This window comes from Rattus norvegicus, chromosome 13 (genome assembly GCF_021556685.1).
Source record: "Rattus norvegicus strain SHRSP/BbbUtx chromosome 13, alternate assembly SHRSP_T2T, whole genome shotgun sequence".
NCBI classification, from domain to species: Eukaryota; Metazoa; Chordata; class Mammalia; order Rodentia; family Muridae; genus Rattus; species Rattus norvegicus.
In genome coordinates, this window is record NC_141546.1 from 57,937,095 (window position 1) to 57,962,971 (window position 25,877).

The 25,877-nt window shown below is 37.0% G+C and overlaps 1 protein-coding gene across 1 annotated transcript in view; it reads right to left on the reverse strand.

Annotated features, from left to right (window-relative positions):
• The window catches only part of Cdc73 (cell division cycle 73), a 92,423-nt gene extending 67,315 nt beyond the window's left edge, over positions 1–25,108 (reverse strand). The window contains 7 exon segments of the mRNA NM_001024769.1: positions 1,501–1,717; positions 7,817–7,905; positions 12,797–12,849; positions 12,935–12,997; positions 18,198–18,267; positions 21,920–22,025; positions 24,844–25,108. Of these exon segments, the coding sequence (NP_001019940.1) occupies positions 1,501–1,717; positions 7,817–7,905; positions 12,797–12,849; positions 12,935–12,997; positions 18,198–18,267; positions 21,920–22,025; positions 24,844–24,974 (729 nt within the window). The 5' untranslated portion in view covers positions 24,975–25,108.
• Positions 25,109–25,877: the final 769 nt, after the last annotated feature.

Consider the following 25,877-nt stretch of genomic DNA (forward strand, 5'->3'; position numbering starts at 1 on the left):
ACTTTTAAAAAAGCCAGGCATGGTGACACATGCCTTTTATCCCAGCACTCAAGAAGCAGAGGCAGAGGCAGGTGGATACTTCTGATTTTGAGGCCAGCCTAGTTTACATAGCAAGTTCCAGAACAGCTAGGACTATACAGTGCAACCCTGTCTCAAAAAACAAAAAACAAACAAACAAAAAGAAGAATCTAATAAGTCACAGTGTTAATCAAGTATTAGCCAATTACACATTGAAAATATCATTTAAGTGTAAATAACAAAAATGAAAAATAACGTTTATTCATAACCTCACATCTCTTCGTAATTTTAAGCTCTGGAAAATGGTCATTTTTATTTTTTATTTATGTGTAGAGGACACACGCACCATAGTGTAGAACTAAGAAAAAAAACAATGTGGAGTCAGTTGTCTCCTTTCATCTTTGCACAGGTTCCAGGAACCAAAGGCAGGTTACGAGGCTGGCATGGCTAGCCCCTTTATTCCTGTGCTATTTTATTGGCTATGGAAAACGGTTCCTTTCTGCCTAAAGTAAACTTAGGTTATTTCTACTCTTGTATGTGCACACACATGCCCCACTGTGTATGGAGGCCAGAGGGCAACTTTGTGGAATTTGTTTTCTCCTTTCAATCTCATGGCTCTGGAGACTGAACTCAGGCTGCCAAGAACAAGGGCCCTCACCAGCTGAGTCATCTCTGTGGCACATGGAGAATGCCTCTTAAAATAAAATGTAAGACAAGTCAAAGTACAAGTGAATAGAAATAACTATTTTCCTTATACCCCTTTTCAGTAATCTTATTCCTAGCAAAATGATAAAGTAAGTTAGAAGCTAAGGTCCTTACAATCAAAACCACTGTACTTAGTAGGCAAAGGCAGGCCCAAGCCACTAAAAAGGACTCTATCTCAAAAAAGCCCAGAAGGTCTCTAAACAAAGTCTTCCAAAAATTAGGGTCAGTTTCACAATAATCTTACACACTTCTTCAAATGTCTCTATCAAACCACAATGTTAGCAACTATGCATCAATGGAGAATCAATGTCTAAGAAAACTGAAGAGGAATGCCCACAACAGAGAGAAAAATATGTTCACATAACAGAACTTTAAGAGATCTGCAGACAGATTAGAGCATCTGGTATCAAACTTTTTTTTAAATTAATGTACATAATGTGATACACACGTGCGTGTGCGCGTGCGTGCGTGTGTGTGTGTGTATGTGGGTGCGTGTGTGCGCGCATCAGAGGCTTACAGCATGTGCATGGAGATTAGAGGAAAACTTTGGAGAGTGAACGTTGTTCTCCTTCCACCTTTACATGGTTTGAATGAGCCTCAGATTGCCAGACCCCCATTTAAATTCTTATATTTCAAAATTTAAAGTGCATACACTTGCTTGGAACAAGTTTCAAAGAATTAGTCCTTAGCTGCACAAACATAAATAAATAAAACTTGAAACCTATTAATGAATTTTAAACATTCCTATAGCACTCCAAAGAATGAGTAAAATATTACCTTTCCTGTGCTCTGTAAGATAGTTGTTCTTGTCCGCCATACTCTCTCTCTGCTGACAATATCTCTGGTCACATCTACCTCAGCATCCACAAAACTCCTCTGCTTAAGGGCAGTTATATCATCATCTAGATCGGTCTTGATAGTAGATCTTTTCTTAGCCATAATTTTGGCTTTGATTGCAGCAATTTTTTCCACTGACATGGCTTCAGATAAAGACCTAAAAGTAATTTATTTTTTAAAATTTCACAGCAAAGATTCCTTCAGAATAACATGTACACTGTGGCACTTAAATTGATTGGGAGAAAAACAAAACTACTGTACTTGTAAATAAGCTTTTCTATAAAATGGCATATTTGTTATTTTACAGTCACATAGGATTTTTACATGTAATAATACATACATATAATATTCTAAGACCAAGTTAGTTTCTTTATTATGTTATTTTGAGTATGAGTACTTTCCCTACATGTACAACTGCCTGTCATTTGTATGTCTGGTGCTCAAGAAAGTCAAAAGAAGGCATCCATTTCCCTGAAACTGGACCTACATGTAGTTGTGGGTCACCATGTTCAAGCTGACAATCAACCCAGAATCCTCTGGAAGAATGGCCAGTATTCTTAACCACTGAACTATCTCTCCAGCCTTGAATTAGTCATTTCTTTAAAATTAAAAACAATACCAACAATTATAAAATAATTTCCTTATTTGCAATCTCCCCAGTAGAGCAGAATTAAATAGTAAGGGTTCTTCTGCTTATATGCCCTGAGTCTTTACCACTGTATCTACACCATACCTCTCTATATATGAAAATTATACACAAGCACATAGGTCACCCTGTAATGGTATAAAAATATCATTCTGCTAAAAAAACTCAAAATTTAGGTTTTTCCAATAATCTATTTCAAGGTTTCAAAGCCATAAGTCACATATACAACAGACTACAAAATCAAAAGAAACTTTATATGCCACAATCATCCTTTTCTAGAAGATAAAAAACATGCTTAATTAAAACTTCATTATAAGAAAATTGCAAGTTAAAAAAAATCACATACTGAAGTAAATGTATTTGAACAACCTTTATATCTTCAATTTACTTTATTCTCATATAGGCAAAAAGCATAGAGAAGCTATGCTTTCACAATAGAAGACTTTGAATATTAAAAGTAGATTTCATAAAATGATCATCACAGGTACAATCTTTAAAAATACCTTTATCAACAATAACACAAATAAAAATTATAGTATGCAATGAAGAAAGGTACACTCCTTAGTGCTTTCAATTTCCTGGTGTATTTTTCTTTAAGATCCAGAGACAATAAATCAGTATTGCAGAGGCTGGAGAGATGGTTCAGAGATTAAGATAATTGGCTGCTCTTACAAGGTCCCTGGGTTCAATTTCCAGCACCAAGGGATCATGATGCCTTCTTTTGACCTCTGTGAACATGGTACACAGAAATACATGTAGGCATAATAAGTGTACACAAAAAAAGTGAAATACACCAATCTAAAACTTTAAAAAAAAGTAGCCCAGGACTCATCAGTTTTTAAAATTATATTATTTTAAATATATTCCTAACAATCTTTGTAATAACCCTCTAACAGCAAATTCTAGCAAAAATTCTTGTCTAAAAAATAAAATACATTCGGTTTATTAGTACTTACAAAGAACTACAAACATATACAGAAAAAAAAAGAAAATTCAATGAAAAATATAATTTAACATTCTGGTCTCATAGTAAAAGAACAGGCTTTTCTGGAACCACATGAGGAAACCACCCAGTTATGGACTTAATCTGCATTGAAAATGTGCGGTATGTTTTTATAACACGAAATGAGAAAAATAATTCAACAACAGTTAATGACTGGTAACCAAGCTCAATAGAACTAACTTTGCTAGCATGCAGGAGACCATACGTTTAACTGAGACCCATTAAAATGCAGAACCCAGGCAAGCAATTCAGCAGGTCATAGGAAGTCCCCCAGCACAGTTAAGGGTCAAGACCTTGCAGCAACAACTAACCACATAACAAAAGAATAACTAACAGAGGGTCACAAGAGCCAAAATAATGGAAGAATATATACTAGTCTGCCATCTGAAATGTCAATATGGTATCCAAACAAACAAGGACAGTACAAAACAAAATTAGGTACTTGTTCATCAATTTTTGAGGGGATTTGCTCCAGTAACATTGTAAAAGCCCAAATATTTTCAAAGAAATTCTAAATATGGTCCCTCCTACATCCCATTCTCCTACTTGGACCTTAATTAGTAGTACACCATGGGTACTGATTAAATGCTGCAATTAAGAAAAAATGACATGTCCTTGTTTGGTGAACTTTCCTCTGCCTACAAAACATAGGTTAACACAGTTTACAGAAGACCTGTCTTCTCACTGGCATTTTAAAAATACTTTTTATATAACAAAATCCTCTCTTGATTTGTAATGTTACAGAATACTAAAAATGAGTTACCAAAGGTAATTTATTTGCTATCTTTTGCTCCTTCTGCTTTGCACTGATTTCTGGCTGTGAAATTACTAAGTGGATGCTTTCTCCAAGCTCACCAGTTTTTACTATCTGTTTTCCTAACTTTATTTGAATGTCCAAGAATTACTTTTATTAAGAAAAATGTGTAACAATATTTAAAAATAACCTATTCTAATTTGTATACTGCATGAACATGTTGATTAAAGTCTCATTTTCTTTAATCAAATCTATAACTACAAATACTTCGTAGCCACTGAATCTTATTTTACCTGCATGTAATCTTAGTGTTACAATGTATTAATTTATGTTTTCAAGGACTTGTAATTATTATTAGTGACATATCTGTACAGCTCTTTAATAGCTAGCAAGATCCATACATATTTATTGCTACCATGTAAACTGCTTGCTTTATTAATGTATTTTAACAATTAAACATTTTGGTCCCCCTTTAAGAAAGTTAAGAGTACCTTAAAACCTGTAGATAATTCAGTTATAAAAATGAAAACCTTGAAACTCTTTTATAGAATCCCTGGAGGTTTAAAAACAGTGTGCTAATTTTTATCTGATAAGCATAAAACCATTTTATAGCAATATTTAATATGCGTCTGACTCACCTAAATATACCGTACAACAATCCCCTAAAATCTAAAGCATGTAAGAGTATTTTTAGACAAATTCAAATTGGTTTTATTACATGTATTTGTTTGTGCACACATACATGCAGCACAACACATGCCCATGTGTTAAAAATAACAGGACAAGTTGCAGGAGTTGGTTCTCTCTTTCTACCATGTGAGTATGGATATCAAACTCCTGTTACCGGTTCAGCTTCGCAGCATGGCCTTTACCAGTGAGCAATCTGGCTGGCTCTCAAGCTGGCACTGGATTTTCAATTAGTAGACTTCTACTTCCAGCCAAAATGAAGTGCCAGTGATTAGATTAGTTCATCTACCAGAGAATTATTTGCTAAAATACACAACATAATGATTTACCAGATATTAGGTATTAGACACTGAATGACAGTGATTCTCTGAAAAGTAAACAAACAAGGTAACTCCTATAACTTCCCTGCTTACTGCCTTATAAATTTCCAGAATACATCAACCCAGGCAAAACTTAGCAAGGCCGAAGTGTTTATGTGGTTGAGAACACTTAAGAGTCATCTGCATAGAGACACTGCTGTAGAATAGCAGATGGCTCAATAAAGGCACTATCTAAACCTGGAAACAGCGACCACCCAAGCAGTTAAGCTGGTAATAAGAAGTTGTGTTCCCACTAGACAAAACGGAAAATATCCCATCAAGGTAAAGTTCCCAGAAAACAAGAAAGTCATATCTAAAGATTCTACAAGGACAGCTGGCTGAGCAATTAGGAAATTTCTGGAGAGTTAGAATGTTACAAATCCATAGTTAAATCATGAGACAGTCCTGGTGGTGGTGATACATGCCTTTAATCCCAACACTCAGAAGGCAGATCTCTGTGAGTTCAATGACAGGCTGGACTTCAGAGTAAATTTCAGGACAGCCAGGGCTATCTTACACAGAGAAACCCTGTCTCAAAAACACAAAATGAAAAAGAAAGTATGGGACAGGAAAGAGGAGACTGTAAAGGGCCAAGAGAAAGAAAAACAGCTGTGTGGGCTGTTCAGTGCTCATATGTGTGTACACTTACGTGCCACAAGGTAAGTCACACTGCTCCTTCCTCACTAGATGTTACAGACATATAAGCCCAGAAGCAATGGAGTTATGTAACCAACTACGACCTCTGACATCATAAGACAAAATAAATCTTTTATAGTTCTCTAGTATTTATCACTACAGGCTAACCGAGGAAACTGGTAGGAAGCACACAGTCACTAGTGCAATTACTTGACTATTCCATTTACAAGCTTCAGGAACTAGTTTGTGGAAAGAATTTGTAAAGTTTGGAGAGATGGACTAAATAAACCCTAGAATGCTATATAGGCAGCCCTATATGGAAACTCAGAAAACCAGAATGTTCTAAGACTGAGGCCGACTCTGAGGCTTAATATAAGAGCAAGGACTCTATTAGGACTTAAGAAGGCACTATTCGTGCTATAATGTTGCAAAGTATTGTCATATTTTTGTCTATGGTCCCAGACTTTAAGTGGGGCTAAACTTAAAAGTAATAGTAAACCGAAGAAACGTCAAGGAGCTCAACATGGATACTGCTAGCTGGTTTAGCCAAATTTATTGTAATAAATGTAAGCAAAAAACTAGGGAAGGTCTGGAAAATGCAGCACTACAAAATAAATTTCTATTATGACTCAGTAAAGCATGGCTGTTGATGCAATTAGGGCCATGGTTTTGTTTTTATTAAAGCCCAATACTTTGCATCAAAAAAGGAAAGCTACTTTTAGGGTTATATCAGTAACTAGCTAGACCCCACTGCAAACTTAAGGGTACAAAGATTTTACTTAACTCAGCTGAAAGACTGAGTGAGTGTGATTTCAATCACACTGTCCCTCAAAGTTGGAGCCTCATATGAAAATCTTTGCCTAGCTTTGGTCATTTAGGAATTCAAAGAACACAACAGCCATAATTCTAAGGTCTCCAGCAACTAGTAGCAGATCACATCATGCCAGTTTTGCAGGCGTTAAGAATGTAAAAGTTACAAGGCCATGGATTCAACGATTTCAATGGAAAACCTAAGAGGCCAAACAGTATGTGGCCGGTCCTGAAGCTCTCTGCTAGTCAGTCTAGAGACACAATGCTTTCTGTTACAGGTGTCAAACGAGCATAGAGCATAAGCTACATCAAGTTAAAGGCAAAACATAGAGCTGACCTAGGGGAGAAGTCATGTGGACTGAAACAAGCCAGGTCATGGGGATGAGGCTACTCAAGCCCACTGAAGCACACATCTCATATTATCACAAGCAAGTCACTACTGGGAGGCATGAATTTACAGAATTTAACATTTGCCCTCTGGTTTCTTCATTCCCATTCTTTCCTAATTTTCCTCTCTCCATTTTGTAATAATGTTTATTCTGCATTATTGTATGTTACAAGTATGGAACATGTTACTAAAATTTATAGGAATTCATAGCTAAGAGACTTCCACTTCAGAAAAGACATTAAGCATAACCTGAATAATACGGGAACTATTGAAACTTCAAGGACTCAGAGACTATAAAAGATGGACTAAAATTTAGATTATGAGACAAATATGAGTTCTTGGGAGCCACAGATATAATGTGGCATTTGAATAGATGATATATTAAAGACATGGTCCCCAACTGATGATGCTATTTTGGAAGTTTCTGAAAACTTTAGGAGGTTGTACAAAGAAGTGCTTCACTGGGGTTAAGTCCTTGAGGCTATCGATTGCCTGGTCCTTCTAGTTTCCACTCAGTCCCCCATCCACCACTTGTCTCTACATGCCACTTTGAGGTGAATGCCAATGGTTCCTACTACATACACCATTCTATACCATGATGTTCTGCCTTACCACACAAATCTGAGAATAGAGTCATGCACCGCTAAACTAAAAATAAGTCAAAATATTATCTTCTATCGTTGTTCTCACATTTGCATACTGATGTCTAACACAGTAAGTAATCCAGGGTCGATTCTTATACTATAGGTTATAAGCAAATATCATGCCATTTTACTCAAGGGACTTGAGCACCTCTGGGTATATCCTAAAGCCAATTCCAACAAATTCCAAGGAACAACTGCATTCTTCAAAACTTAGGGAACAGGGGCATACAATGAATAAAGATGCAAATATAAATCGTGAGTAGTATCTAAACACCCTATTTTCTACATACCTTTACATATAAACCTATACTACCTATCTGTTACCTTACCTAATCTGTTCAGTCTGCACGATTCCTTCTTTATGGCCTTCCAAACGGGCTGCCAATCTCTCTTTATCAAGGCGCACACACTCTTCATCCTAAAAATAATCAATGATTAGTTACATTTTAGGTTGTACTTACCCTTTACACGGAATAACCACCATAAATAACTTCTTACCAAAATTACCACAGTACAGTTGCACGTAATATTGAACTTTTACTTACAGAGAGACATTTAAGTATGGAACTGATTTCTGATGTTCCTTTACTTGCAATAGGATTAAGTTCTAATAAACCACATGTGCTAGCTACTTTTATGTAAACTTGACAAAAGCTTGAGTTATCTGAGAGGAGAGAACCCTAAATAAGAAAATAGGGCATTTTCTTAATTAGTGATTGATGGGAGAGGGCCAGGCCATTTTGGTTGATTCCATCCCTGGGCTGGTGGTCCTGGGTTCCATGATAAAGCAAGCTGAATAAGCCATGGGGAGCAAGCCAGTAAGCAGCACCCCTCTATGACCTCTCCTTAAAGTCCTGATGAAGGTCCTGCCCCGACTTCCCTCAGTTATGGACTATGATGTGGAACTGTGAGCCATATAAACCCTGTGCTCCCCAATTACTTTTGTCATGGTGTTTCATCACAGCAACAGGAACTCAAATTAAAATATCACAGTAAATTTAAAACATAAGCCAAAAATGTATTTTACACATTAATGTACTTAATATGGATTAGTATTGTTTACTTGAACATATATACTAGCCTCCATATAATACAAAGCCTGTTTTATTACAAAGGGTTAGACATCTCATATTTTTTGAATATGGTGCTGAAAGTAAAATAATTCTTCTAAACATATATGTATTGCTTTTGCATCATCAAAAAGCTTAGAAAAAAATTTACTGAAAAAATCATCTGTAAGTTTACAATGTGGTGCCCAGACACCTATTTCTATGTTATCCCAACCATCACTATTGTCAGTAAAAAAATTTGTGTTTTTGTATGAGTATTATGTATGTGTCTCTATATATAATTCATACTTCTAAAAAATGTTTTTTAGATTTATGTGTAGAGAATTTTGCCTGCATGTATGTATGTACGTGTACCACATGCATGTATGTAAGTGTACCACATGCATGCCTGGTACTTACATAGGAGCTGGAGTTACGGGTGGTTATGAATTACTACTGGGTACTGAGAATACAACCTAGGATTTCTGCTAGAACAAATATTAAAACTGAGCCATTTCACCAGTCCCTATAGATCCATTCCTAATGAAAAAAATCTAACTTTTAAAGGAAGTCTTCATCAAAGTTAAACTTTTCATTTTGGATTTTTTTTTTTTCAATCATGCCACAGGTCCTCAAATCTACCAAACAGAAGTCAAAGCACTAGAAGCAAAATTTAATAGTTGTCAGAGCGAGTTCCTTGGAACATAAAAAATTTCCTACAAAGTTCCCAATAGACTATTCAAAATTTTATCTGACAAGGATGTGTAGCTTATGCCTATAATCCCAGCAGAGCATCCAGAGTTTAAAAACAATTCGCAGCTTGTGGTCAGCCTGAGAAATACTATTTATAACTTAGAAAGTCAAGAGAAATTTAGTTTGAAAAGCATATGGCTAATTAAGAAAAAAATCCAATTCAGTGACACCTATTTAGGTCAACATCTATATTCAATAAATAAATAAGGAGTACAGTCAGGGTTAATGAATAAGGTGTGTGTGTGTGTGTGTGTGTGTGTGTGTGTGTGTGTATATATATATATATATATATATATATAACACTAGCATACTTAAGCCCTCAGAAAAAGTACTGGGCTTCAACTCATGCCCTATTTGTTTTCTACCATGTAAAAATGTTAAAACAGACACATCAGCTGAAATAAATCAAAGATATTTTAGCAAATGCATTTTCATTTTTACCATTTGTAGGTTAGTTATAATTCACAATGGTCAAGGTCCTCAAGAAACTAGTAATTTTAAAAATACCACCTACATTTTCATAAAATCAGAAATCCTGATCTCATGTTTTCTTTTTCCTCCTTTCCGCTGATGTTTCAAGCTCCTGGTGGCTTTGGTATTTCACTTTCTTACATGTTGAATTTGTTTAAAATGATTACATTGTGATATTTTCTTATTTCCAAGTAAATGATGGGCCTTAAATGTATTCACTGTTTTAACAATGGCCAGAGTCGCCTTTCATATGAGGAAATGGGGAAACTTTTGTTTTCCTGCCACAAAATTCATTCTCAGTAAGACAGAATGGCTAGGCAGCCAGTGTCTTGGTTCTAATTCTTATACAAACCTCGGCAAGTCCACTTTTCTGTGGAGTCTTTTTACTCAGTGTAGAGGAATTTTAATTCAGAACATGGCTGCTCTGGTAAAAGATCGCATCCAAAGGCCTTCTAGGTCTGTGCGATCTGGCTGGAATATAGAAACATCTTTAATCCCAGGAGACAGAGGCAAGTGGACAGCCTGGTATACAGCAAGTTTCAGGTAAAGAAAAGCTTAAGTCTAGGCGTGATGGTACACACCTTTAATTCCAGCACTCAGGAGACAGAGGCATGCAGATATCTGAGTTCTAGTCAGTTCAGTTCAGTCAGTTCATGGAATTCAGAGGCAGTTTTACCAGGAGAGTTTTACAGAGACAGGTTGAAGAGAGAACAAGCTAGACACAAGTAAAGACAGAACGAGCCAGAGAATGAGAAGGAGACAGAAATTCAGAACATATTGCCAAAGTTAGTATGAGGCCAGGCAGAGCAATTCAGTCAGAAACTGAGAGAGGCCAGACTGAATCAGTCAGTCAGCTTAGAGAGGAATTTGCACCAGAACAGCTGAGTTAAACCAGACAACAGAGTTCAGAAAGAACTAGAAAGGGTGATCTTACTCAGCAGTATGTCTTAGAGGCAGAAAACATTCTAGGCCTAGACTAGATTGTACAGCAGCTAGAAGCTTCCAAGACTAGGCCTAGGTAGCAGTAAGCCTCCCAGACAACAATTACTAGAGAATATTAAGTTACATTTATACCTCACAGATGTTGATTAAAGGGCTTACCCTTTATTATAGGGTAATAAAGAATACACTACTTAATATGTCGAAAACATTAAAAAAAGTACCTTCAATAGACCCACAACAATGAGTTAGTGATCATGACTTAAAAAGTACGAGGTTCCTGATTCATCTCAAATATACTTAACTAAAATGGCTTTGTTTTACAATAACGTTATTACTGACTCCACTGCATGTACCTGCCAACCAACATAACCCCTAGTTACCTCCCTCATCCTTACTTGTAGACGCTTTGCTGTTTACATGGCACAAAAAAGAAGTATATACATTAATCTAAACTTAAAAATATATGTATATTCTAAAATAATATACATGGCTTCTAGTATTGTTAATACTTGGTATTTCTTTACTATAAACTGATGCAGATTCATAAAACTGCCAGATTTTAAATTCCTAGTAAATTATTCTCTACATCCAGAAGTTTCCTATGCATACAAATAATATGAAGCGTATTTACAAATAATATGAAGTATGAATATGTATTTCTATATGTAATTAAAACTCCAAAGGATATCTTGCTCATAATAATAACTGGTCAACTACTGGTGACAGCATTTTTTTTAATTGTTTAAAAATGTACGCATTATGAATAATACTATCTTCTGAAATACATATACAAATATCATAGCTCAATCTAGTTAATTAACATTGTCATTACATATTGCCACCTTTTTGTACTGAAAAACTTCTCCCTTAATGTTTTTCAAAATACAATATATAGGTTATTAGTTACCACCACACTACAACAGATACTCTAAAGGACATTTACCTGTCCTCTATTTCAAGTAAATGTTTTAGTTAGAACCTAAAAATAACTTCAAAAGACTCGGGTATTAAGGAGATGCGTGCTATCTAATGGGCTTTTGAGGGGCAGTGGGATTCCAAGAGGTCTATGTTATAGCTCTAATATGCTGAGGACCTCCACGGACCCGTAGGAGGGGAAGCGGCCTGAAAGGAGCTCAGACTGTGCTTTGAAATGCATATCTTGTTCCACAGGCTCTTTCTGTTTCTCTCTGCAGTAAGGTGGGCAACGTCCATCCACTTTAGGCCACATTCCTTCTCGCACAGGTCCAAGATCACTGTGGCCAGGCAACTGTGAGCTAAAACCATGAGCCAAAGCAAACCTTTTTTTAAACTTTTTTCCTCAGGTATTTTGTCACAGTGACAAAGAGTTACCAGCACACTATCCAACCCAGTTGTGCTCACTAAAACACAAGACATTAACAAAGTACCAGTAAGTACTTCACATTCACAGCCCTGAAAAGTAAAGCTTGTCTCCATACTTAACCTGATTCTCAAGTTGGCAAAACAGAGCCCTGAGACCAGCTCTGGCCTCCACCATCATGTAGTTCTGTCAGAATATCTATCCTTTTATGTGTGATTTATGAAGGCTTCCTCATAATAGTAATAGAACAGCAAGATGGAGGTGCAGTAATCAAGACTACAGAACCCTGAAAATCTAGAAAACTTAGCACATGACCTTTAACATGATCAGATAATAGTTTCTCATCCTATTTGTAGGACCTGGTGTTCATCAACAAGGCAAAGAATAATAGCAAAGCAATGAAATGACATATTCATCACAGAGCTTAGAACTGAGAGCTAACTCAGTAATACAAGCAGCCTACCTATTAATCTATTTTTCTTTTCAGAAGAAAAAAAGCTGTTACAATTACTATAAAGCTTTTTTTTTAATGGTTTTTCAACATAGAATTTTTCTGTGTAGCCTGGCTTTCCTGGAACTTGCTCTGTAGACCAGGCTCACCTTGAACTCAGACCCTCTAAGTCAGATGCTTCTGCATCCCCCTGGGTACTGGGATGAAAGGCATGAGCCACCACTGCCTAGCACATGAAGAACTCTTATTTCTACACAATTCCACTTTCAATAAACAAATTACTTTAAAAATAGAGTTCTATTACCTCAATTCGTGGTTTCTTTGCTTCTGCTAAAACTTCATCTGCAGCTCTTTTGACTACAACAAAAATAAACGTAAGTAAGTATGTACTATATGAAAGGAGTTTTATTTAATGTTCAAGATAATGATGTGACAGGTGTACCTTGAGTAGACCGCTGAAGACCTATTTCCAGGGGGGCACTCCTGTCTATGCTTGCTGATGTTGCTGAAAATGGAAAGGAAAAGTCATATAAGCAGATCAGTATTTAAGCATATACATTTTGGGCATTATTCTATAGGAAATGCTCAAGCTTTGTTTCATTCCTTATATCCATAGTAGGAATTCCCAGGGTAAACTGGTTTCGAAAGCAGCTCTGTAACAGTACTTTATTAACAAGATGACTCAGAATTAGAAGTAAAGTCTGTGAAAGAATAACTATTTTTAAAAATTTAGCTTACAAACTACTAAGATGCTAATTACTGAAGTTAATTGGTCACTTCAGATTATACTATGGTACAGCAAACACATCTAAAAAATATGCTTCCCCCAAATACTTAAATATGTACACATCATAGAACATGCAAATTGTACTTATTCTCAATTGATAGGAAACTTCCAACTAACCTTCAAATTATTTTATTGTTCAATGGCTCAAAATAACTATTAAAAAGAGAGCGAGGACCTGGTCCCTTCTAGCAAGTTCCTACTCCCCTATATAAATAGCTATTGTCTTGTATATCCTTCTACAGATATAAGAAATACAATTATACCATTTTCCACAATCAGCATAATATGCAGAATATTCTGAAACTTGCTTCCCATTTACAGAAGAGTATTGGCTCAGACGCCCCTTCCACACCAGTGGCTATTCCTTATATGTGGAATAACTATAATTCATGTGACTGCTTCCCTATCAATAGGCAGTTCAACTCTAAGCCTTTTGTTATTACAAACAAAAACATGAAGAAAGCACACATATGTCACTTTTTACATTTTCAAGTATAGCTCTAGGCCACTTTCAAATGTAGGATGTGGACATTGTTTGTGGCTGTCCACATCCTCAGGAAGGGTATAAAGTAAAACAGCCAACAATGCCCAATGCTTCCTGACAGCCTAACCAGGGTTCACTGACAAACAGCAAGACATAAAACCTGATTTTTCTATCCTTTAAACCTGTAATTATACAATAATTCAAATGATTTATCACCTTTTCTGTTCATTCTGTTACTATTCAAGTTGTTGGTCTTTTGTGCATCTATTTCTAAGATCCCACTTCATGTGTTAACTAGTACTACTGACCCTTTTTCTCTTATACAGGAGTTAAAACACTTTCCAACTTATCAGGGATTTTTTATGAGTAAAACTTGTTTTATTTTTATCAACATATTTACTGCAAATCCCACCTTCTTCCATTGAAGTGACATATGTCTTCATTTCAATATTAAATTGTTGTGTGTATCTCTAGAGTCAGATACACTGCCATCACACTACAAGGCTGGCCAGCCTCACATCTGCATCTCTCATCCGACATTTGGAAGCTGTTTTATTAACATATCTACTGACTCACTTTCTCAGTTATAGGTCTTTAAGTTCTCCACTCCACAACTATTAGTTTTTGCTCATATTTTTCTCACTTTGTTACGACACTCAGTTATACCTAATAAAATTTAAAATTATTCTGTAGTTTTACTATTCAAAAAAGTTGTCTAGACTTGAGATCATGCTTTAACTCACATTAACAGTTAATAACTTTGTGTTATTAATTATAACATGCCTATAAACGTGATATTAACAGCTATTCAACTTTTTCATTGAACTAGTAACATATTTTACAAATTAACAAAACAATATATCTGAGAACTAAATTTGTCCTAGGGAAAACATAAGAAATGATGTAGATAAAACAACTCACTGAGACTCTCCCGAAGTGAGCCTATTTACCAGATGTATCTGAGACACTTAGTAAAACTGAAGAATCCTACATTCCCTTCACACACTCTTTAAATGGGAGAGAAAATTAGAGTAAACCTAAATACATACATATATATATATATATTTTTAAAAAAAAGATATACTATGAATGTCATGTTCCAAATAATTAGATTTGCCTTGAATCAAAACAGACAAAAATAAATAAGGCAGCTTTTTTCAATCTTTCCATCACAATTGCCATTTGTAGGAATGGTATCCCCCTCATTCCTTGTTTACCTCATATAAAAGTAACAAGATTTTGCATTCCGCACAGTGCCCAAATAGAATTTTAGGAATAAGCATGGAAGGCCAGTAGTAAAGCACCTGCCACACAAACCTAGCAATCTAAGTTTGATTCCTGGAAGCTACATAAAGGTGGAAAAGAAATGATTCTACCAAGTTATTCTCTGACCTCAACATTCAAGCTGTGGTACGTGCAACCACATACATACATATGCAGACATACAATTTGGGGGTGGGGGCTGTAAAGAGGTAGACATTTGCTAAATGAAAAATAGCAAAAGAAAACAGTCCTGGTGGTCTTCCTATTAGCCACAAAATTCTCTAGACACTAGCAGTCCAGCTTAAAAACAAGGAATGGAATGTGTAACATAACTGCTATCACTGGCATAGTGGTAATACATCCCATCCCAGGGAAGATGAGGTTTATTTCTGTAAAACCAACTTACGTGTATTCTATAAGGAAATAATAATGTATTCAGTTAAATATCTACTGTACACTACTATTCTAAATTTCTGAGTAATAAAAAAGACAACTGAAACAATTGTTCCTATAATGTTCATTCTCTAGGAGACAACACAGACATATCCAAGTAAGCAATAAATACAATTTCAGGAAAAAATTTGCATTTTTTTCTAAAATAAATAAGATTTTATTACATAAAGAAAGGTGTGAATGTGGATGGCATTTTGTGCTTTAGAATGGTCAGAGATATCCTCACTGACAGAACAATATTTGGAAGAATATTTGAGCACTGATGGAAGAGGAGAGCCTAACGACAATACAGACAACTGAAGAGAGAAGTGCAAACGCAGAGGCTGAGACTAGACCAACTGAAAGACCAGTAACTGACTGCGGCGATAAAAGAAGACTGATGGAAGTCATTGAGACTTAGGAAGAAACAACATCATGGAGTCCACAAGGCAAGACATATGAGCTTTATCCTCATAAAACGTGTAATGAAAACCACAAAGGGCCTTGAATAGGTAAATGGTACAACTAAATTGAAATACTTTTTCAAAAACAAATCTTGTTAGATACAGAATAAACTATAGCAAATAAAGAGTAGGAATATGTAAGGTTTTAGAACACAGGAAGAAGACAAATGAGATAGGGTAGCAGTAGAGGAAAAACTGTCATGGTTTCCATGGCAGAAAAAAGAACTTACAAATGTTGCAGATATGTCAGAAAACCATTTCCCACCAGGGTTTAAGGACTAAATCATTGCACAGTTATGTAAGGTACCACCACTCTTAAGATGAGAACAGGCTCAGTTTTGTTTCATGTGGGTGGAGAAGGAAAGAAATAAATTGGGTACTCTATTTTGGACATGTTAAATTTCAGATGTCTGTAAAACATTTAAAGGAAGATGACAAATGTAAATTTATAAATATGAAGAAAAGTTAGTGGAATAAAAAATGCAGCTGACACTTGAACATGATGGTTGGGGCACTGATGTTCTCATTAAGTTGAAAACTCATACATAAATTTGACTTCTCAAAAAAACTTCAAAAAAAAAATACTGTTGTTTACTTGAAGGTACTTAGCTATAACACAGCCAATAACCCATATTTTAGAATATTGTACACGATATATGGTGAAAAAATATCTAAGAACTGCCAGAAATTACTTTGTACAATAATATGTACTAACCTAAAGAGGTGATCGCATTACAAGATTAGATCACATGACACTTTAAGCAGACGGCTATACTGACTCAGCTTACTCCAACTGTAATAAATGCCTATAAATCTATAAGATACTAACCTTAATTTTATAGTTATGACTTAATACTGCATCTTATGTTTCTTTACATTTCAAATGGTATCATATAGTACAGATATATCCATGTGCCTAAGTTTTGTTAAGTTTTAACTGTATCTAATAAACTTTTGTATTACAAATGAATAAAAATCATTTACACATTTATGAAATTCCTTCTTTTTGTCCTTGTACTTTTACATTAAGCTACAACATAACAACTTTTTTCATAATTTCTTTGTGATGGCTAAAGTTTTCAACATTGGCACAAATCTAAAAACAAAAACAAAAATCCTCACCACATATAAGTGGACCTGTACTTATTAAATCTAAACTGCTCAAAGACCAACTATATTTGGAATTCAGTGATAGGAATAGGGCAGGATATTTAAAGCATAAAACTTAGAAGATGTCACCTAGAGATTTTAGAGATTCAAGAGAAAAAGAAAACTCAAGCCATAGAAAACATCCTAGCTAGTTTTATGTCAACTGGCACAAGTTATGAGGGAAGAGAAAGCCTCAGTTGAGAGAATGTTTCAGTAGGATTGATTATCTGTAGACAAAGTGTATAGTGCATTTTCTATATTGTTGACTGATGTGGGAGGGCCCAGGTCACTGCAGGTGGCAACAACCTGGGCACCACGGTGGTCCTGGAGGTCATAAAAAGCAGGCTGAGCAAACAATGAGGAATGAGCCAATAAGCAGCATTCCCCCACAGCCTCTGCATCCGTTCCTGCCTCAAGTCCCAGCTGACTTCCCTAGATGATGGACTGTGAGCTGTAGGATCAGACAAGTCCTTCCATCCCCATTCTGACTGGTCATGGTCACGGCGTTCCATCACAGCAATAGAAACCCGAGGACAACACGTCATACAATAACAGCAAACATACTGAAAGGTGAACAAATGGAAAAAATACTCACGGCCTAGTGTCCCAAATGTCAAGTGAAGGATTTCAGAGAAGACAGTGTCCAACACTATCAAATGTTCATAGGTAACGTGGGTAAAAGGAAACCAAAAGGTGTGGCAATTCACTGACTTCAGGGGGATAGTGAGGATGAAAACTAGGCAGAAGGAACTTCAAGAAAGAGGTAACGAATAAGCAGTGATAGTCTGTCAACTCTTCCTTTTAATAGTAATAAAAAGGGAACAGTAGAAATGTGGAATCAGCAATACTTTTAAAGCATATATCTCTCCTCCATCTCTTTTAAAAGGTAATGATTGAGGAGAAAACAAAGCAAGACAGAAATACTAATGTACAAAGGCAAAGCCTCTGATAGTATCCAAAGAGCACTCACACGAGGGAGTGACAACCTAGAAAGAGACACTTTGTGCAATTTCAGGAAGAAGCACAAAGACACAGCTACTGGTAAGCTACTGGAATACAAAATTTTCCACTTCATCTATGTTCATAGGAAGGCTTATCTAAGAGTGAGAGCAAATTTAGTACTCACATGCTTCCCCATTGAGATATCCAAGGAGATCCTTTCTGTCAGGTCTTCTAACCACAGGAATATTTTCAGTCTAAATCCAAAATTTTAAATTAGACATTGAATAGAAGCAACTATGAAACTTGATAAATACCATATAATCTCTGAATTTATCTAACATACCTTGGTAACTTGTATTTAAAGTCACAATTGTTTTGCTAAAAACAAAATTTTGAAAATTTCTCAAATGTTAATTTTCAATAATTTACTTCTGAAATTTCAAAAAGATTTATTCGAGACAGTTAAAAATAACTTTTATCTTTTTGCAATGTACCAATCCCAGTCTCTCTCTCTCATCCCTTGGCTTTCCTGCTCTAACTGTACTCAGGATGTTATGCACTTATGAAGCCACATTTTTTCAGTCTCAATGTTGTCTCATTTTTTTTTTTTTTTTGGTTCTTTTTTTCGGAGCTGGGGACCGAACCCAGGGCCTTGTGCTTCAATGTTGTCTCATTTTATACAGTATCTGCAGTGCTTTTCTCCACCCAGACCAAACCTCTTCAAACTATTCAACTGAAATCCTTCCAAATAAATTACATAAACCACTAAATATATATTTTGATAATTGATAAGAATGAGAAAAATAGACTATAAAAATGTTGACTGTAGTGATTAACCCTCTACACTTCTTTTTATCCTAGACTGTATATAAATTCAAATAGAGAGAAAAAAGATTTTAAAGTTCTTGTGTGAACACATTATCAATTTAGAAAAATGAAGTTTTTCTTTAATCCACCTACAATCATTACTTGTAAACATATGGTTGGAATTGGGGCTGGGAGATGGCCCAGCAATCAGAGCCCTTCTGCTCTTTAAGAGGACCACAGTTTGCGTCCTAGCATTCCCAGTTACAGGTAGCTCACAACCACCTCTAACTCCAGTTCAGGGAAGGAGTTAAATGCCTCTGGCCTTCTCTGGTACCTGCAGTCGTGTGTACTTAAGAGACACATGTAGACATTAAAGTTAAAAACAAAAAACAAACAAACAAAAAACCAGCAATTCTTTTCAAGATTAAAACAAATAAATAAAATGTATACTGCAGGTATCGAGTCATCTTTGGGACAACGACTTTTGCCATTACCACAATTTTTCTTATCATTTTTCTAATGTAAACAAGAGAGTGCAAGAAAAACTGGTTTCTAAGGGATTGCATAGATTAAAACCTTTGTTGAGTATTATGAACAACAATGAAGTGATGAGAACCCTTAGTATCACTAGCCAATTGCATCACAATGACCACTGAGTCACTACACCCATTATTTGCACATACTTTTTTCTGACTTAGCTGAACAAGTAAATCGCTTATTTTTCTTCAGCTATACATGGAAAATCTAAAATTTATATAAGGAATATAAATATAAATATATATTTGTACACAAGTTTAAAACCTACAAGTATTTCTTTCCTTGTCATTTTTAACCAGTGTATCTGGAACATTACACATATCTGAATTAATGTCTTTTTGGTTTTGTTCTGGTTTTTCCAGACGGGTTTTCTCTGTGTAGACCCAGTTGTCCTGGAACTCACTCTAGAGACAAGACAGGCCTTGATCTCAGAAAGATCCCCCTGCCTCTCCCTCCCAAGTACGGAGATTAAAGTATGTACTATCACCACCCAGCCTGAATTGATATTCTTTAAATTACTATCTCAAAGCTTACTCATGTATTTCAGAACCATCTAAGTATTGTTTATGTCCACATTATGACCCACCTGAGAAGCTGCAGGTCTACTGACTCTACAAAGCCCCAGAGATCAGAGCACCTATTCCAGGAAGAGTCAGCACACAGCACAGAGCAAGGAACATGGCAACTTAAAAAGCAACCTCTAATCTGTAAAGCTGCAGAATTTTAGATCTCTGTACCATTTCATTTGGAGAAATTTTAAGTAAAGCAAGGGTTATATCTTATATGACTATAAATGTAAGTCCTAGAGTCCACAATAACTGTTACTATAAGTTATGAACTATAGCCACTCGAAGAATAGTCTTGCGGAGCAGTGGTAGCACTCAGGAGACAGAGGCAGGAGAATCTCTTAAGTTCCAGGACAGCCAGGTCTACAGAATGAATTTCCGATGAGCCAGGGCTAAACAGAAAAACTACGTCTCAAAAAACAAAACTATGTATGTATACATACATATATATGTATATATAAATATACATACATGAATATATAGATATATGAAATGTTTATAGCTCTAAGTACGTAAATTACTTAACAAACAATTCTAATTATTGCTTAATTAGGATTTTAAAGATCTAATAAATAATGTAATGGTCAATTATTAATTTTCCCTACTACTTACCAACTTTAAGATTTTTAAACATATATTTAACACTGAATATATGTTTCTTACTCAGAAAAACAGTCCTACTGAAGCAGAATAAATGAGGTACTTTCACAACTGGTCCAAATAACAAGTTACTTTTCAAAAGCCTCAACTATCTCTACTTAGAAGGAAAGGTTGTAAGAGTAAATTTCACACAACATAATGCAATCCAGCAGTAGTGTTAAGCTGCCAAAAAATATCTCTAGTGATGGAAGTCACAATGAAGATTTTATGGGTTTGTTTTGAGAATATTCAGAAATGAAAGAACTACTTTCAAATTAAGACAATGCAGTAAAGTTAAAACAGCTTTTAGAGTAGATATTTGATTATATCAGTATCTCCAAAGTAATTCTATGTCTGATCCATCAAGAAATCTGATGGAGGACCACTTTTAATAAAAGTTAAAGGGCTGCAGCGTCTCTCAGAAGAAGAGTACTTGCCTAGCAAGCATGAAAGCCTGGGCTCAGTGCCCAATACCACATTAACAGGACATGACTGCAGACACATCTGATCCCAGTACTAGAGGGTAGAGGCAAGAGAAGCACAAGCTCAGGTCATCCTCAATTAGACAGGTGCTAGAGGCCAGCCTGGGCTACATGAGACTTGTGTCCTCCCAATACCCAGAGAAATATCTGGAGAACCATCATAATTTGCACATGTATGCCAAGCTGCAACGTCAAACTCAAATAATTCAGAATCCTACTTAACAGTCCCTTGCCAGCAGAAGAACCTCATCATAACAATCTTTGTGAAATGAAATATTTTTAATTATTCCTAATAATTTCCTCTCAACAATGAATTTTCAAACACTGACAAAGCAGATAAAACTAAAAAACAATACATTTGTCAATAAAGTACCAAAAGAACTGTTCTGGTTAAAATTCTAAAGAAGTATCTGCTTACGTTGGGTTTATTGAGATTTTCATACTTTAGTACTAAATTTATATCATTCTTATGCCTTCTCCTATAATATGTTTATACTAAGAAAAGTTTTCTTGAAATTAAACTATAGTTCTGAATTATCAGAGTTCTTCTACTTATATTTTTTGAAACATCTATGTAGTCACTTTTAAAAGTTCTGTTATGGGGTTGGGGATTAGGCTCAGTGGTAGAGCACTTGCCTAGGAAGTGCAAGGTCCTGGGTTCGATCCCCAGCCCCGAAAAAAAGAAAGAAAAAAAAAAAAAGTTCTGTTATAAATGTTACCTATATTTTACATGAATGAACTGCCAACTAAAAAATCTGAATAAATCACGTAGCAGTTTAATTTTCACTCTCCATGACAATTTCAGACATTTGAAACCCATGAGTGAAGTTATCTATAACTATTTGATCAATAGTTTTAAAATGACTCCTACTTACAGCTGCACGTCGGACATAAACAGGATGCGAAAGGTGCACATTATTAAGGAGAAATAGGATAGAATCCAATGTGTAGTATTCTCTGGGTTGGCCTTCCTTTCCGGTCCTAAAATTAAGGCATGACTTTTATTAAGATTAAGATAAATATTTGAGCTCAGTTACATGCATTCATTTATCTATATCTAGTTGGTTATCTAACAGTGTATTTAACCTAGCAAAAACATACATGCAGTATAAACTTTCACAATGAGTTGTCATTGGGCAAAAGTAAACAAAAAAATGCAGAAAAAAAAAAAACAGGGAGAGCACATAAATTCATTCTTTAAAATACCATATATACTCTTTCTTTTCTTTATTTAAGACAGGCAAGGTCTCGGGTTTGGGGATTTGGCTCAGTGATAGAGTGCTTGCCTAGCAAGCACAAGGCCCTGGGTTCGGTCCCCAGCTCCAAAAAAAAAGAATAGAAAAAAAAAAAAAAAAAAAAGACAGGCAAGGTCTCATGTATCCCAGCTAGCCTCAACTCTGCTACACAGCTGAGGACAGCATGTACACTCCACCATATTTCTTTGCATGTGGTGTTGGGGATCAAGTGCCGAAACCCATACATACTAAGCAAGCATCACACCAACTGAGCTACATCCTCAATCCCAACTCTAAATATGTATACATATTTTAAAATAAGACTTGAGTTCTGGACTCTGTCAACAGAAAAAATAAAAAAAAAAAAATCCAACCAGCTGCACAATGGAAAGGATTATCATAGAAAACAAACTAGATGAAGGTATTACTAAGGATGCACTTAAAAGATATACATCTTATAATTCTAAAAAAGATACTGCTATACAACATCTTCAACAATACTCTGAAAGTTAAAAGGATGTACTCCAAGGAGATGATCCTTATAACATCTCTCAAACTAAACCAATAAAGCAAAACTAAAATACTGTGATCAAGTAATGTAGTCTTGGGGATACAAGTTCTCTAATGCTAACGCACACACCACTTTGCAATCCCTTCCTTTCTCCTCCATCTACTTATGATGGTTCAACTGTAGGAATCCATTTAAATACAGCTCACTTTATTTTGTCCTAAACCTCCTTTACTAGCCTCTATTATCACTTTTACTCTAAGCAAGTGGTTCTCAGCCCTCCTAATGCTACAACTCTTTAATACAATTCTTCTTGTTCTGGTGACCTCCAACTAAAAAATAATTTTCGTTGCTACTTCGTAACTCTTAACTTTGCTACTGTTATAAATGTACCTATGTTTTCTGATGGCCGTAGGAGACCCCTGTGAGGGTCTTCCCACACTTCCAACCCACAGGTTGAGAACCACTGCTCTGAAGTGATATGTCAAATCATTCATTGTTAATTAATATACAAAGTAATTATCATAAAATAGCAGAAAGCGCTGAATGCATTAAGGGTACTAACTAGTCTTTTAGAGATACACACAGTGAGATGTGAATTCATGTAGAGATATAACTTCTGTTGAAGATTTGATGTTGAAAGTTTTAAATTCCTTCTAAGTTTTACTTTTCACTCCTCTGTACACTCTTGTCAAAGCATGTCCTTCCCAAGTCTCATGTCTTAAGTCTCAAGTCTATAGTCCCCAGCACTGGAAGGCTATCCCACTATCTCACTCAAATTCTTAGCTGTTCTTTAAAGTTTACTCATCTGTTCATTCATTTATTCCAGGCTTTGTAGAATGGACAAAACACACTTTTCTAAATACCGCCCCACCCACAAGTAAACAACTGTTCTCTTCCTATCAGCTAGGAAACATTTCAGATCAACTTAATCTGTTCCACTTTTTCTAGTCAAAATAGCTTAAGGAAGGAACTTTTTTTTTTCCAAGTTAAACTTCTTTTATCCCACGGGTTTTTAAAGAAAAAATATTCATTAAAACCCAATAAAATAATTCTGTGTAACGTATCTGAAACAGTAAAACATGGGAAACTCAAAATGTCACTTAATCAACATTTCAAAAAGGAACTCAGTAAGTCCAAAGAAATCTTAACATTTTCTCGTTTTTAATTGATCATTCATAAAGTCATGAGTACCAAAAGTCTGACTCATGATTCTAATTATCAAAGAGAAGCATCAATGGCAGTATCATGATTAAAGGGGACCCAAAGGATTATCTTTGATTATTAACTTGATACTCTGTGATTTCCTCAACGACTTAAGTTCATGGCATCCACGAATCAACCTTCCCAAACGCTTCGTTTTTCTTTGAAAGCGCTTTTTGAAAAGCACATAGGATCAATTTCTCAGACCCGTATGTAAAACTCACTGCATTTCACCAATAACTTTCTCCCCAACAAAGTCTTGCTTTCCTCTCCAATACTGATGTTTGCAGACTTCCAAACTCTCCCATCTTTCCTAAACTGTAAGGAGTACTTGTCTATTCCCTCTTTTTTAATATCAGCCTCCCCTATTATGAAAAAAAGAAAAGAAAATTACCGGGACGCTCGAAGAGCCAGAGGAGACAGTTGCAACACATGGCAGCCTCTGGGAGATTACAAAAAACAACTAAGAACAAAAAGCGACTCGGTGGACGCCAGATGCTGGGATCGATGTCTGCTTCTATACCTCCGTTCAGGTAGACGTGCAGCAGCCCTACACAGCGCGGACAACCTGTACATACTGAACACCGACTGGCAAGTCGGAAACTCCCATGGTACCTTTCCCCTTGGCTTCTCCAACACAGAAAAGACTTGACCGCTCTAGAATCCGCTCCACTTCTTCCCTCCTCACCCTAAAAGTACAACTTCTGCTCCAGAGAATAACTTTTTCCCAGAGCACCCATATTTTCCTCTCATCCCCGAGGGACTCCGGAGGAGGAGGGCTTAAGGGAAGAGGTCGCCCGGGGGCGCCCGACGCTGCCCGGCCACCACTAGGCCAAAGCCATGCCGCACTTACCCCCAAACTACATAGTTGGTCTTCACATTCTTGGGCCAGGAGAACTCCCCGAAGATCACTTCATCCCCCTTGACCACAATCTCCTTCTTCTGGATGTTGTACTGTCGCAGGACGCTGAGCACGTCCGCCATCTTCGCCCCCCTCGCTGCTACAGCCGCCGCCGCCGCGGGCCCCGGGCACCGCCGTCGCCGCCGCGCCCGCCGCCTCCTTTCCCCGTCGCCTCGCCCTCTTCCCCCGCCGCCGCCGCCGCGAACCAACAGCCACCACACTAACAGCCGTCCGCGTCTACGACAGCAGCACGGGCAGAAGCCACCCAGGCCGCCAAGGACCCCGCGCTATATAAGGCAAGGCCCCGCCGCGGGCTGCCCGCGGAGAACGCCTGACTGACCCACGCTCCGCCAGGGCCGCGGGCCGCCGCCAGGGGGCGCCGCGGCCGCCCGAGCAGACGCGCCTCCCAGACGCCCGCGGGGCACGCCGCCGACTCTGGGAAACCGGGAGCCAGCCTGGGCGCTCCCGGGGTGCTGAGCCTTAGCGGAATCGCGCCCGGCGCGGGTTCCGAGGCGAGCGACAGGTGCGCGCGCACCTGCTGGGCGCTTCCGCACTTTCGATCCCAGAGCGCGCACTGGGTGATTTACTTTCCCTGCGCCAGGCTTCGCTTCCCTGTGTTGAAGGCTTCCCCCTCTTTCTGCCTTCATCTGAGCCGCACTCAGCGAAATAGGTCCCCGTGGGCAGGATAAGCTACTAGGGAAAGCTTGAACTTTGGAATGTGGACGTTTTCAAGTTAAGGCTAGGTTTTCATTAGGAGTAGATTTGCAAAGAGGAAAAGAAGAGTTAGGTGAAGAACAATTCTGGAACCGTTTGTTAGTCGCTGGTCTCCTAACATCGATTGATTGGTGAACGGAGTAAAATTAATATGAGAATAAGTTGAAAGCATCCTAACGCGTCGACGAAATACAATTCATTGTTGACCACCCCCTCCCCCACGCCGCCTCTTTCCTTGGAAACAACTTTTTTCCATCCCGGCAACGGCAGCT